This window comes from Neolamprologus multifasciatus, chromosome 20 (assembly GCF_963576455.1).
Source record: "Neolamprologus multifasciatus chromosome 20, fNeoMul1.2, whole genome shotgun sequence".
NCBI classification, from domain to species: domain Eukaryota; kingdom Metazoa; phylum Chordata; class Actinopteri; order Cichliformes; family Cichlidae; genus Neolamprologus; species Neolamprologus multifasciatus.
The window spans coordinates 21,777,382-21,791,377 of record NC_140458.1 but is presented as its reverse complement, the minus strand read 5'-3'; the positions used below and the strand labels follow the sequence as shown (position 1 = coordinate 21,791,377).

General features: G+C 39.6%; 1 protein-coding gene across 1 annotated transcript; it reads right to left on the bottom strand.

The window, feature by feature from the left end:
- Positions 1-7,791: 7,791 nt before the first annotated feature.
- LOC146494911 (uncharacterized) lies at positions 7,792-10,657 on the bottom strand. The gene is made up of 2 exons (XM_085147197.1): positions 8,021-10,657; positions 7,792-7,948 (listed from the first exon to the last, which is right to left on the bottom strand). Exon 1 carries the CDS (start codon positions 10,641-10,643, stop codon positions 8,286-8,288), a length of 2,358 nt encoding a protein of 785 aa, XP_085003323.1. The 5' UTR covers positions 10,644-10,657; the 3' UTR covers positions 7,792-7,948; positions 8,021-8,285.
- Positions 10,658-13,996: the final 3,339 nt, after the last annotated feature.

Here is a 13,996-nt window from a genome sequence, read left to right as displayed (position 1 = left end):
GAGTGCAAAGCAGTGTTTGTGCTTTTAGTTTTGCAAACTCGGTGAGTGATTTTGGTATAAGTATTAATAGTTTTTGAAATTGTGCTATAAGAATCACAGTTAGGGTTTAAGCATTCAGAAAAAACTGTAACAGAGGTGACACTGTGATGTTGCCCTCAGCATCCCACAGTCCTGACTGTGGGATGCATGCAGCTTGCAAAACAAGTTACATAGCAATAGCTAATAATTCACCATGTCACTTTTTCATTCACGTAAGTCATTTCTAACTCTATTAAAAAACACAGCACCATTCAAAACGCTAATACTGAGGCTTCAGAGTGAAAAGTACTAAAGAAATGAATGACATCATAGTAGCTACATTCATATACAAATGTTGGACTCTTTGTAACAACCCACAGCAGAACAATCTTAGTTTTATGAGATTGATCTGTAAATGAGTCTCCTGGCGCACACTAATGCCTTTAACTTATATCTTACTCAATCTTTTTTATGCATATATTTAATACATTTTTCATAAAGACTTCAGTGTTATTTTTGTGAAATGTTCCTCGTTTTTAGCGACAGTGGTCTATACGTTCTTTACTTTCTGCCATGTTGATTGTTTATAATAAAAGAAACAGTATTTAAACCTTCTGGTGCAATATCGGTAAAACTACAGATACTGTGGTGCTTTTTAGAAAACCACATAATCAATTAGCTTGTCTGCAGTTCAGGGTTTAGACCGGTGAGTCCTGCGTGGGTCATATGATCACTTTAATTGCAGAGTAGGAGGTTTAAACTTTAAAGTTTAACCCACATCCTCATAGGTCCTGTAGGGGGCACTGTTTCAGGATTTTAGCTGTATAAAATAAAACCGATTAAAAAAACCCAAGTCAATATGTTTTGCTTTCTTTAAATTTGATTATATATATATATATATATATATATATATATATATATATAAAAACACCCAGCATGCCCCTGCGGGCGGTTTATCCTTCAAGCTTGGGTCCTCTACCAGAGGCCTGGGAGCTTGAGGGTCCTGCGCAGTATCTTAGCTGTTCCCAGGACTGCGCTCTTCTGGACAGAGATCTCCGATGTCATTCCCGGGATCTGCTGGAGCCACTCGCCTAGCTTGGGAATCACCGCACCTAGTGCTCCGATTACCACGGGGACCACCGTTACCTTCACCCTCCACATCCTCTCGAGCTCTTCTCTGAGCCCTCGGTATTTCTCCAGCTTCTCGTGTTCCTTCTTCCTGATATTGCTGTCATTCGGAACCGCTACGATCACTACGGCCGTCTTCTTCTGTTTGCCTACTACCACTATGTCCGGTTGGTTAGCCACCACCATTTTGTCCGTCTGTATCTGGAAGTCCCACAGGATCTTAGCTCGGTCATTCTCCACCACCCTTAGGGGCATTTCCCATTTTGACCTCGGGACTTCCAGGTCATACTCGGCACAGATGTTCCTGTACACTATGCCGGCCACTTGGTTATGGCGTTCCATGTATGCCTTGCCTGCTAGCATCTTGCACCCTGCTGTTATGTGCTGGATTGTCTCTGGGGCATCTTTACACAGCCTGCACCTGGGGTCTTGCCTGGTGTGATAGACCCCAGCCTCTATGGATCTTGTACTCAGAGCTTGTTCTTGTGCTGCCATGATTAGTGCCTCTGTGCTATCTTTCAGTCCAGCTTTGTCCAGCCACTGGTAGGATTTCTGGATATCAGCCACCTCCTCTATCTGCCGGTGGTACATACCGTGCAGGGGCCTGTCCTTCCATGATGGTTCCTCGTCTCCCTCCTCTTTCTTGGGTTTCTGCTGCCTGAGGTATTCACTGAGCACGCTGTCAGTTGGGGCCATCTTCGTGATGTATTCTTGGATGTTCGTTGTCTCATCCTGGACTGTGGTGCTGACACTCACCAGTCCCCGGCCCCCTTCCTTCCGCTTAGCGTACAGCCTCAGGGTGCTGGACTTGGGGTGAAACCCTCCATGCATGGTAAGGAGCTTTCTTGTCTTTATGTCAGTGGCTTCTATCTCCTCCTTTGGCCAGCCTATTACCCCAACAGGGTACCTGATCACGGGCAGGGCGTACGTGTTGATGGCCCGGACCTTGTTCTTACCGTTCAACTGACTCCTCAGGACTTGCCTGACCCTCTGCAGGTACTTGGTGTTTGCAGCTTTCCTAGCGGCCTCTTCATGGTTCCCATTTGCCTGCGGGATCCCCAGGTACTTGTAACTGTCCTCTATGTCTGCAATGTTGCCTTCTGGTAGTTCAATCCCCTCAGTTCTGACTACCTTCCCTTCCATCACAGCAAGAAACAATAACTGTGGTAAATATATATATATATATATATATATATATATATATATATATATATATTTACCACAGTTATTGTTTCTTGCTGTGATTTTGCTGAGTCATCACACGACAGACTAGATGTTGCTGTGGTGTAAACTTAAAAATAATGAAAATCTTTAAGGATATTGAACATATGTATGAAAAAAACAAACAATTCAATCAAAATGAGAGATTAGTGGCTCTGAACATAGCAGCACCTTTGAACAAAAGGTCTGATTATTTAATTCATCTTCCAGTAGAGGTCATTAAATAATAATTTAAAATGGGGGCATCCACTTGGACATCATCCTCTATTACCCGAGTCAAGGGGGCAATATTTTTGGTAGTGTTTGGATATGTGCAAGTCAGTCTGTCTGTCTGTAAAAACAAACATGTTTTTGAAACTTTTGTAGGGGTGTTAAAATCCAAAATTTAAACCCACCAAGTTCTTCAAGATCAACATAATGATTGAATCAACTTTATTAATCCCTGAACAAATTATCTATTGATAGACAAAAAGCCTCATAACTTAAGGTTTTTTAGAAATTAGGAGTGTGTGTTGTGTCTTACAAGTGTGTTGTGTATTGTCGACATATAGAAAGTATCTTATTAAGATCATGCCAGATGCCACATTTGACCTCTGACCTGTCCTTCAAGGTCAACACACTGATCTGAAGGTCAAAGTGATAATAAAGCTATTTAGAGATTTAAGACTATGTTTCTTACTGCCATTCTTTGTATTGACAACATATAGAGGTATATAGGGAATGATGTATGAGGATTATAAATATCACATCACTTTGCACCTTTTTCAAGGTCAAACTTTCATAAATTATGAAATGATACTGTGATAGAAATTCTAAATATCACATTATATTTTGCATCTAAATGTCACATGACACGTTTGAGCTCTGACTTTTACATGTCACATCTGCCCGTCTTTCAAGTTGACCCCAAAAATGTGTTATATGTTTAATTTTATCAAGCAAAAGCACGAGCTGCCTAATTAATTAGAAACATACTTTAGTATAATATTATATATTAATCTCAAGTTATTCATATGTAGTCATGTACAATTCAGTACCTATTATCTACTCCTATGTTTGTGTAATCAAAGTAAACCTCTGTCATTCTGCCCTAAAGTAAATACTGCGCAGAGAGTGAGCTGCATTGATGGAGGTTTGTGGCTCAGAGTGTTTCTTGAGGAAATGACTGAACTAATTTAATCTAATCTTGCAGGGCATTTTGTAAAAACCACCAAAACCACAAAGACATCAGACACAAAGTTACATAAACAACTGTCCAGGACTTTTTATATTCAGTTATGACATTTTTTTCAACTTTTTTCCTTTTTTTAATGTAATGTAATGAAACTTGACACACATGAAGCATTGTGTTAGAATGACACTTTCACATCAACTTGAGCTTGAAATAAGTGTAAATTGTCACCATGCTTTGGATTTACACAATCTGGCTTCTTAAACTGGAACAAAAATAATCAGGAGTGACATCGGCTCTCAGGTTCCATTCAGGCAAACTGTTTCACAAGGTGAGATGTTAATGTGCACAGACTGAGAGGAATCCTGACTGAGTGTCCAGTTAGCTATCCAGTTTCTTGTCTCCGTGTTCAGCACATAAGACAGACCCAGAATAGCCCTGCTGACTGAAGTCTATAAAAACAAGTGAAAAGTTCATCTGCATGTTTCTGAAAGATCATCTTTTTCATACACTCATACAAGTGAGCCTGCAGGCATTTGAGAGTTCACTTTAGCAGATGTTAGTAATGTGCCTAACGTCACTAGATGGCAGCATTTGACTCATTTCCGCTTCAGGATTTCTATTTCTATTCGATTTGGGGACAAAATGTCAAACTTGGAGGAGCCATAGGTTGTTTTGTTATTTAAAAATCCAATTTATATTGACATATTTGACTGAAGGTAGCCTGTTTTTCTCCAGCATTTAACAAAGGAGATACAGCTCTGTGTCCTCTGAATGAAACCCAGTAAATTCCTTAGCCATCAACATGTCATCATGACATAGGTCAGTGCTCTTTACACTTCATTACCAGAGCACATAAGCCAGACGCCACTTTCTATATATATTTACTGCAGCTACTCACACCTCTTTGAGGCTGGGAAAAAATATGTACTCGAGCTATAGATGCTTGTAAAGTTCCACAGCAGATTCCCATCATAAAGTTCACCTTTTTACTTACATTGATCCTTAGAATATGTACCGCTGGAGCAGCCTCACTACACCCCCAATAAGGGCGTCAACATAAAAATACAAATCATACCTGATGAATTTTAAGGTATTTTCTTTAGCAGTTTGCTCTGTTACAGATGCTTGAACTGTATTTATGATAAAGGATACATGTAATTATGATATAGTTAAGCTTTAAATGCAGATGTTCATACCTATTGTTCATAGGAAAATAGCAGTTTTTAAAATATATATTTTTAAATGATTATAGTTAAATAAATTACAGTTGTGCTTAATGTGATGCTCCACTGAAAAAAAACAAGCACTAAAATGAGAAAAAACAGTGGCAAAATTACATCAGTGCTGCTGTCGAAGACTGTTGCTGTAGTCAGTGTCAACAAAGCTTACAAAGCTGTGCAGTGTTACATGTTTTTGTTGCTGCGGCTCAAGTAAATATGTTCATACGGTTTTACTGCAATTCACGTTGCCACGGAAAAGACATTTTAACAGACATCAACAGCCTGAAGAGACACTGTGTCATCTTAAAAGAAGAGATAGTCGTGTTATGCTCTGTTAATTAGTCCTTACTTTTCTGATGAGCAAAACGTAGGGACAGTCAGACCTCGTGGACAGGATGCCATCAATGGTTTCAGAAAGCACATTGAGAAAGACGCTATTTTACAAATAAAATTGTTAACTAAGTTTCTTTCTTATATAGTAACTTTTCTAGATCAGTTATAACAAAGTGGTTTGTGATATAGAACATTAAAAGTAAATAAGATAGGAGTGCTGTTGTTTCTTTCTTTTTTTGTCTTCCAGATTTTGCTGAGTTTCTTCCAGTGCGTTCATCAGAGTGTGTGAATGGTAGATAGGAGGGAAACAAAGCATTTAGACATAAAATCAAGTTTCTCTCTCTCTCTATATATATATATATGAACGAGACTTGTTATATAAAGTGCTTTGAGTCTCAGCTAGAGTAGAAAAGCACTGTAAAAGTTATTTACTTCCCTGCTTGTTTGTTGTTTTGATCGCATAGCATTTATTAGCAGATAGAAATTACTCATCATCATAAGAAATCATGGGACTGTTGATCTTTTATAACCAAATGTGAATCTGATTATTAAGACACACACTGTAAAAAAAATTGTAATATAAAAGTATTTTACTGTGTATTTTACAGTTTTGTACTGTTCTTCTAGAATATCATTAAATTCACCTAAATAGACTGATATTACATTTCAAATGTAAATTAACGTAAAATCACTGTAAATGTAATAAAACGTAATTTTCTTGCTTTTTAAATGTATCTGTCTGTACATATGCCTATTTAGATTGTTAAAATACATCCACAAATGCATCATAATTTCACAAATATTTGTCCGTTATTTGAAAGATTGAACTGTTAAATTCAAATGTAATGCTATGGAAAAATATATAAAATGATTCGTATAAACCTTTTGTACTTCAAATAATAATAATAATAATAATTGTTATTTAGGGCGAACGTGGCTCAAGATTTGGCAGTTTGCCTTGTAATCAGAAGGTTTCCGGTTCGAGTCCTGGCTCTGACACTCTCGGTTGTTGTGTCCTTGGGCAAGACACTTCACCTACTGGTGAGGGCCAGAGGGGAATTATGAAGTGGAATTGTAAAGCGCTACATGAATGCAATCCATTATTATTTAAGTTAACTGTATATTTAAGTATTATTATTCATATTGTCGCATTCATTGACCTTGTTTATAGGTAATTTCATTGTTTAATCACATTAAATTGTTCCTAATTTAATGTTTAAAACCACGTGAAAAAGGCAAAATCCCATGTGAAATTAGGGCAACAAACTGTATTGTCATTACTGAAAATACCCGTATTTTCATGGGAAAGTTATTTTCTGTTATTTTATGGTATTATTTTGGCACCCAAGCTGCCGGAGTATTACTGTTTTTTTAGGATTTTTTTTTTTACGGTGCACTTAAAAACTCCAGAAGTTGAGTTGAGACTCTGATGTATGAAATTTATGTTGCAAAGCCACCAGTTATGGGCTATTAGCCAAAATGAGGGTAGTTTCAATCAATTTTCAACCTTTGAGGAAGTATTAACTAAGTTCAATTTCATGTGTAACAAAAGAGAGATGATTCATGTGAACACCTTGAAGTAAATTTTGAAAGCATCTGCTTTGTGGTCGACATACGGAATTACTCATTCTAGTGTTAGATCAGAGTAAAATAAACTAACAAAAAAAAATCACAGAATAAACTAAAATAATCATGTTAGTAAGTCAACCTTGAACTAAGACAGTCATGTTTAACAACTTCAGATGGTTTTCTCTACATATTTTCAGTATCAGTTTCGGATTTGTTATCATGTTATCTTGTAAGAGTCATCCAGTAAGACCTTTGCTTAAATTGCCACCTCCCTCCGAGTATTTCCACACTCTTGCCAGCCAAGTTGACAGCATATCAGCTACCATCAGGCTATTCTTAGAGATCCACCACACCAGATAAGACAGAACTCTACTATAACAGTAGTTGTTGACAAAACACAACACACCGTATCCATCAACTTGTAAGTCCTGAGGGGATTACAGCCTCTGTGCTGTTCCGGGATACATTTCCAACACTCTGTTCTCTGTAAAATATCCATGGAATCCCTGTGCCACCCTGTTACCCCATGATAGGAATAACTGGGTGAACATAGTGGTGGCTCAGCCTCATACCACGCAATTATCTCAATTAACACCAGTGCAAGACCTGCTGTAAGCCTTGAGAGAACAGCATTGCAAGGGTGCTGTATTGAATTCATGAGATGGAAAAAGGTTGAAGAGGAGAGGGAGGAAGGCGAGGGAAGAGAACGAGTTCACATTGTAACATGACTCTAGAGTGACGCCATTGGTTGTTGCTCCTCATTCCATTGTTTGATAGTTGCCTTGGCAGGAACATGAGGTGTTATAAAATATGCATCCTGAACATAACTTCTATAAACCCAGCGGAACTACCAAGTCTATCCATCATCATATCGTTCTCCCATCAACCACCTGTGCTGCTATCACAGCTCAATTTGTCATCTGTCACTTGTCAGATTTTTGGAGACATTTTGTTGTAGAAGTAGCAAAGTTAGAAAAGACTCAGATCACCACAGAGCAGCAGGAATAACAGTCAAAGTCAAACAGAAGCTTTTAAAATGCTGGCATTTAAGTCAAAGTGGGTAAGACTAAACTTTGTCTGTTAACTTTTGTGAAGGGTCTGAGAAACTGCCTTTATTAAAATAGAATTATTTTAGTGTATGTTTTGGAGGAAGGAAGGTTCAGGGTTGAGTAGTCATCATCATGGGCTCATCCGAGTAGAATGAGAATAAGCAGTCAATTTACAGGTTTTGTCGTTTTATTGAATAATGGGTAAAGGAAGGAAAGACACACATGGACTGCTATCTCTAAAAAGGACAAAGAATGATTTAAGTAACTTGAAACAATACATGAACTCAGGAGACTCAAAGAGTACTCACCTCAGCTGCCGCCCCATGTGGGAGTGAAGAAAGAGTGAGGGGTAGGTGAGTGCAGTCCTTATATAACGAGTGACAGGTGAGTGCAATTAAGGCCAAGCACCACACCCAATCAAAGGTGAGGAAAAGAAACAAGGTGCATTTGGTGAAGTGAATGTGCTGAAAGGTGAGCCTTTACAACAGCCGCCCCCATATTTCTACTGAGAAATATGTTCAAAGGATTAGAGTGTTCTTTTTTCACGAAGCGGGGGCAGAGGAATCAGACATGCTACAGGTCTAATATAGGTTCAGGGGGTCGACCTAGAGGTCGACAACGCAGGCCAGACAGTTCAGGGGGCCGACCATGTAGCCAGCGGTGGCGGCAAAGCAGCCGCAAAGCATGCCAACCGCGTGGGATGCAGCTGCAGGCCCAGACCTGCAGACCGTCGGGCAGTTTTGCAGGTGCTGGGGGCACCTCATACTCTGCTGATGGTGGAGTATGAGGTGGCTGAATGAATTCAGAGCCATCAGCGGACACAAGGATGTGCTGGAGTGGTTCTCCTGAACCTGATCTGGAAGATATGAACAAACATTGGGCATGCGTGGAACTGCTCTGGGGTTGGAAGTCTGTGATTGGACCTTGGAGTGTCCATCCTAAGCAGGTTTTGACTGCTGCCGGGGATCCAAATGGTCCATGTCTAACTGGTGCAATAGGCGTAATAAGGTGGGTATGATCAGAGCCTATGAGCAGTAGTGGAGCTGCTTTGTTAATAAAGGTTAATGGGATACCTTGAAGATGCTTGTATCTCCGTTGAAGAGAGGATACAGGGTAGGTGTGTTCTGAAAGTGCTAAGTGACTTGTAGCGAAGGCATTATTAATTGTGTAAGTTTTCTCTGGATGTGCGATAGGTGAAATCTGGAAACTTACAGAAGAACCTTGAATAGTTTCAACTTCTTGATGGACAGTTTTGAGTGATAATTTTTCAGCTTTCCCAGTTAGGTGGAGATGCTGAGCTGCCGATGTCAGAAGCATGGTACGTTGGGAGCCATCGTCAAGTACTGCATATGTTTCCAGGGTTCTTTTGCCATTACGCAGGAGCACTTTCACAACTTTTAATAGTACACTAGGACAGTCACTAGGTTTATCAAAGTACAGTGTCCTCACTACAGGATTAACTTCAGTGCTAGGTCTCTGATTCACCTCACATAGGATCTGTAGATGTCTTCCCATGCAGGTGGCACATGCTTTCCTCAGATCACACTTCGTAGCCTGATGAGTTCTAGCACAACGCCAGCACCGTTTGTTTCTCTTTATCCAGTGTATTTTCTCATCCTTTGTCTTGTTAATGAACTCGGGGCACTTGCTAATGTGGTGTTCAGGTGAGCAGCAATATGCACATCTTGCCTTGGTCATTATGATGGGTTGTGCTGCCTGTACAGGATAGGATGCATTTGTCCCATGTAATATTGTTGTGAGTGGAGAGGTGTACTTATGGGCAGGTCGTGGCTGGTTAAAGGATGAAACGGCACTGTCCTTTCTTGGTTGACACTTGCACTCCATTTGCAACCAGGATGAGAACAAAGGTAAGTCATACATCATATCTCCTTGTTCCCTGTAAATGTGCCGTTTGAAGCGACTGGAATGCTCTGCGGGCAACTTTTCGAGTAGGCGATCGACATGGGAGCCACAATTTAGTTCTGTCCGTCCTTGATCACCCAGAGTGCTAAGCAAACCAACTAAAGCTTGCACACGAAGAGCAAAGTTATCCAGAGTCCGACCATCACCTGCTCTGATAGGAGGAAGCTCCAGTATATTACGTAGCTCTTTCAATGCTAGCTGTCTTGGTTGCCCATAATGCTCATCAAGAGCTTTGATGGCTTGAGTGTATGGGTCAGGAGCATAGGAAAAGGAAATAGCTAACCGTTTAGCTTGGTCTACTTTCAGATGATCGAGAAGGACATGATATTTAAAGTGCTCTGTCTCATGAGGGTCAAGCAGGTTAGTAAGGGCCATTCGTAACAGCCTATACTGGATTTCATCTTCTCTGGTAAGGTCTGGGAAAGAAGGACCCTCAAGCTTATACAAATGTGTTCTAGTGCTAACAGGGTGACTAGAACTAGCAGTAATGGGTACCGAAGGTTTTTGTGCATGCAAACCATCAGATGTAGCTGGTTGCTGCTTTACAGGAGGGTGCTGCCTTGGTTCTTGAATGCAAACAAGAGGTTGAGCGGGGTCTTCATCTAGATGAACAGAAGGTTGAACACAGGAAATCTGGTACGGATCTTGCAGTGGCGTGGCCAGGAAATTAAAAGGAGTCTCATCTGGTGTAGGAAAAACTGGTCTAGGCAAACCACTTGAAGGAACTGCAGCATCTAATATTGTTGAATTAGGTAAAGGAGGGCTAGCAGACGGAACTGCACCAGAGTGACGGCTAACCTGTGGGGGCTGAGAGGGTGATTGACATGTTGCTGGATCAATCACTGGGAACTGCTCATGTTGCTGATGCGTTTGGGGAATGGCTTGTAAACCGCATACAGAGGATTTGCCTTCATCAGATGAGACACTGTGAATTGAAGATCTGGAGGAACTGCGAGAATGGGGAGGAGATAATTGAATCATAAGTTGCCTAATCTCCCTCATCGTCATCAGGAGTTCCCTCATCACCTGCAGGATCCTGCAGCCCATGTGTGTCTGTGTCACTATGCTGGCATTCTGTTTGACTCTCTGTATCACATCTAGCACTTCTACTTCCAGGATACTGAACGTCATACTGCTGCAGGTGGGCAGGAGGTCGACTATCACGACTGGAACGTCTCACACCTTCAGTCAATGGCTGCTGTGAATCCATGACGCCAACACTACTCCGGCTCGGAGGACCATGTTTTGGAGGAAGGAAGGTTCAGGGTTGAGTAGTCATCATCATGGGCTCATCCGAGTAGAATGAGAATAAGCAGTCAATTTACAGGTTTTGTCGTTTTATTGAATAATGGGTAAAGGAAGGAAAGACACACATGGACTGCTATCTCTAAAAAGGACAAAGTATGATTTAAGTAACTTGAAACAATACATGAACTCAGGAGACTCAAAGAGTACTCACCTCAGCTGCCGCCCCATGTGGGAGTGAAGAAAGAGTGAGGGGTAGGTGAGTGCAGTCCTTATATAACGAGTGACAGGTGAGTGCAATTAAGGCCAAGCACCACACCCAATCAAAGGTGAGGAAAAGAAACAAGGTGCATTTGGTGAAGTGAATGTGCTGAAAGGTGAGCCTTTACAACAGTGTACAATGGTCTCTTGTTTATCGTGGGAGTTACATTCCTAAAATATACAATTTAAAGATGTTTTAAGGCTGTAAAACCCCTCACTACACACTTTATACACTTTTCTCAGACAGTCATGAACATTTTCACTTTTCTCTCTTGTTTAAACAAGCTCAAAGTTACGTAGAAAAATAAATCAAGTATTATAGAATGAAACCAAAGATCAAACCCTGTTTTCAGGTCCAGGACATGGGAATAGAACAGCTGTGAAAGAATTCATTAATGAATCAATGGTACGGAAGTAGAGGAAGCAAGTAGAAGCTGAGTAAAGTTTGACTTATCTGACTGTTTTGTTTTGCTTAATGCGCCTTATAATCCGAAAAATGCAGTAACTTCTACCTTCCATTAGCATCTCCAGAAGTCCAACCTTTTGTTTGTTTCGTCGACATTGTTGTGTTTGTTGGGGAGAAAACTTACAAACATACAGTACAGCACTTCAGAGTCACACTGCTAGCGATCAAAGATTTATATAAATTTGACAAGCTAAATGCATTCTGAAAGCACAGAGGAGATTGATTGACAAAGGTCTACGTGTTCTACGTTCAATCAGGACGTAGAACACAATGTGCTGTTAAAAAAAAAAAAAGCCTGCAAAATTGCACACAAAAAAAAATCTGCGAAACAGCGAGGCTGCGAAAGGTGAACAGTGTTATAGCGAGGGACTACTGTATAGTTTTGTTGTTTTTTTTTTTGCTTTTTTTACAAATTTGTTATGAATTTTGGAATTTAGTTTTTTAAGTTATCCTGCTCATCAAACAGGTTGATATTTCATGCAATGGATTATAATCTAAAATGTAAGTCTTTGTAAATGGTCATGGGACACAAAGTGCAGTGGCAAAAGAGATGCCATTACTTTGTAGCTGATAGACCATAAAGATGATTGTACCATATATTTAGGTTTTTAGAACTAATGCCTATTGGAAACCAATTGATATCAAGATATGTCACTGAAACATACAGTATGTTGCACAAATGTCAACCATGGTGTCACACAAGACAGAGGTGAACAACCAGTGCTCTTGGCAGCATTAGTTTAGTCAGCACCAATAGTTATTCACAGTACATGACTTGGTCCATTGTCTTTTATTTTGCAGGGGACGTGGACTTTCATCTTTGAAAACAACTTTCATCACATACATACAGCCCATTTGTTATTCCGTCTCATCTGTTTCTGTATTTAGAACTGACTGGGAGATCCAGATTCAGATGTCACAGATCTAGTGACTAGTCACAGATGTCATACTACTTTCTCATGTTCATGACCATCCAAAACACTCGAGTCTATGACCAAGAGACTTACCAACTCTCTATACATCATCAGGAGAAGAAGGTCCTAAAAGTGTTGCTGGCAGTCAAACACACATGAGGGAGAGTGTTCACATGTTTCAAAAGTTGGAGCAAGAGGGAATGACAGCACGAGTATTGTGCTAGTTATTAATCTTTTAATCTTATATTTTTTTAATGAGAATTACTTGTTACTTTATTTTGATTAACTGATCTAAAACTATACCTTAAATGCAATGTGTTACATTAAACAAATCTAAATGTATCAATTTTCATGCATAAAGCAGTAAATATTTTTTTTGTACTTGACTAATTTCATAATATAATCAATGAAAACAATTAAAATGATTACAGTAAATATATACATCTGCTCCCCCCAATGTTCCCAATGAATTTTGTGCAAAAAAAAGCTTTTGACTTTAAATACAGCTGAGGTCAACGCTACAACTGCTTTTGAGTGAATGCTCTAACCACGAGGAGGCTTGTCAATCTGAAACCATATCTTAGGAGCCTGTCTTCACCCACTCTGTCAACACTAGCCCTGCTGTCTACCCCGTTCCTCTGCTCCATCCATTTACTAAGCTTTCTATATTAAGGCCCAGATGCCTCCTCCCCTTCCCTGCCCATCAAATTGCTGTACATACACATTTCATCAGTGGAATTCTGTAGTACATTACACACACACTACTTGGCATTCTCCTGTTACACTCTATTATGATTTCAATTTTAATGCACATATGATCAACTGCAACTGCTAAGTGTGTACACCGAGCATTATGTTTAGGATTGGAGTAACTTTAAGGGGTTTTATGTGTTTCACACCCCTGAAGAGCTGCTGACAGCATATAAAATTACAGTGATGCCTGCTTTAAATAGTACCTCTCCAGTACATACTTTTCAAAATAAAGTTTTCTGTGTTTGTCAAGCTTTAAATATTACTGTAGGTCTTCCAAGAATCCCATATTTGTAAGGTTCTTTACCAGTTCCTTAACTAATCAGTACTTCTCTCTAACATTTAAAATTTTAACAAACATGCAAATTAATCAGTACGAAATAAGTATGCACTGAATATTCTTTTATATTATTCTTGATTTGTGGTTTTTTTTTGTCATTTCTATTAAAAAAAAAGAAGACAAAGACTTTTTTGTCTTTTTTTTTTTTTGCTCTTTTTTGATGTTGACATTTTTTATCCATCATCCGTAAAAGGCTGGTGGGGAGTTGTCATCACCCTACCAGGTGGGCGGACACATAAGTTTGTGAACATGATAGCTTAAGAAAAAGGTGACAAAGATTATGAAGTTCATACCATAGGAGCAGCTACTAAACATATTGCACAATTTCCATTTCAGTAAGCTCAAGGGTAAGGTCGGAGGTCAAGTTTCCTAAAAATCTTGAATG

Coding starts and splice junctions, on each gene's coding strand:
- LOC146494911 (XM_085147197.1), bottom strand. CDS start 10,643: ATGACGATGAGGGAGATTAGGCAACTTATGATTCAATTATCTCCTCCC.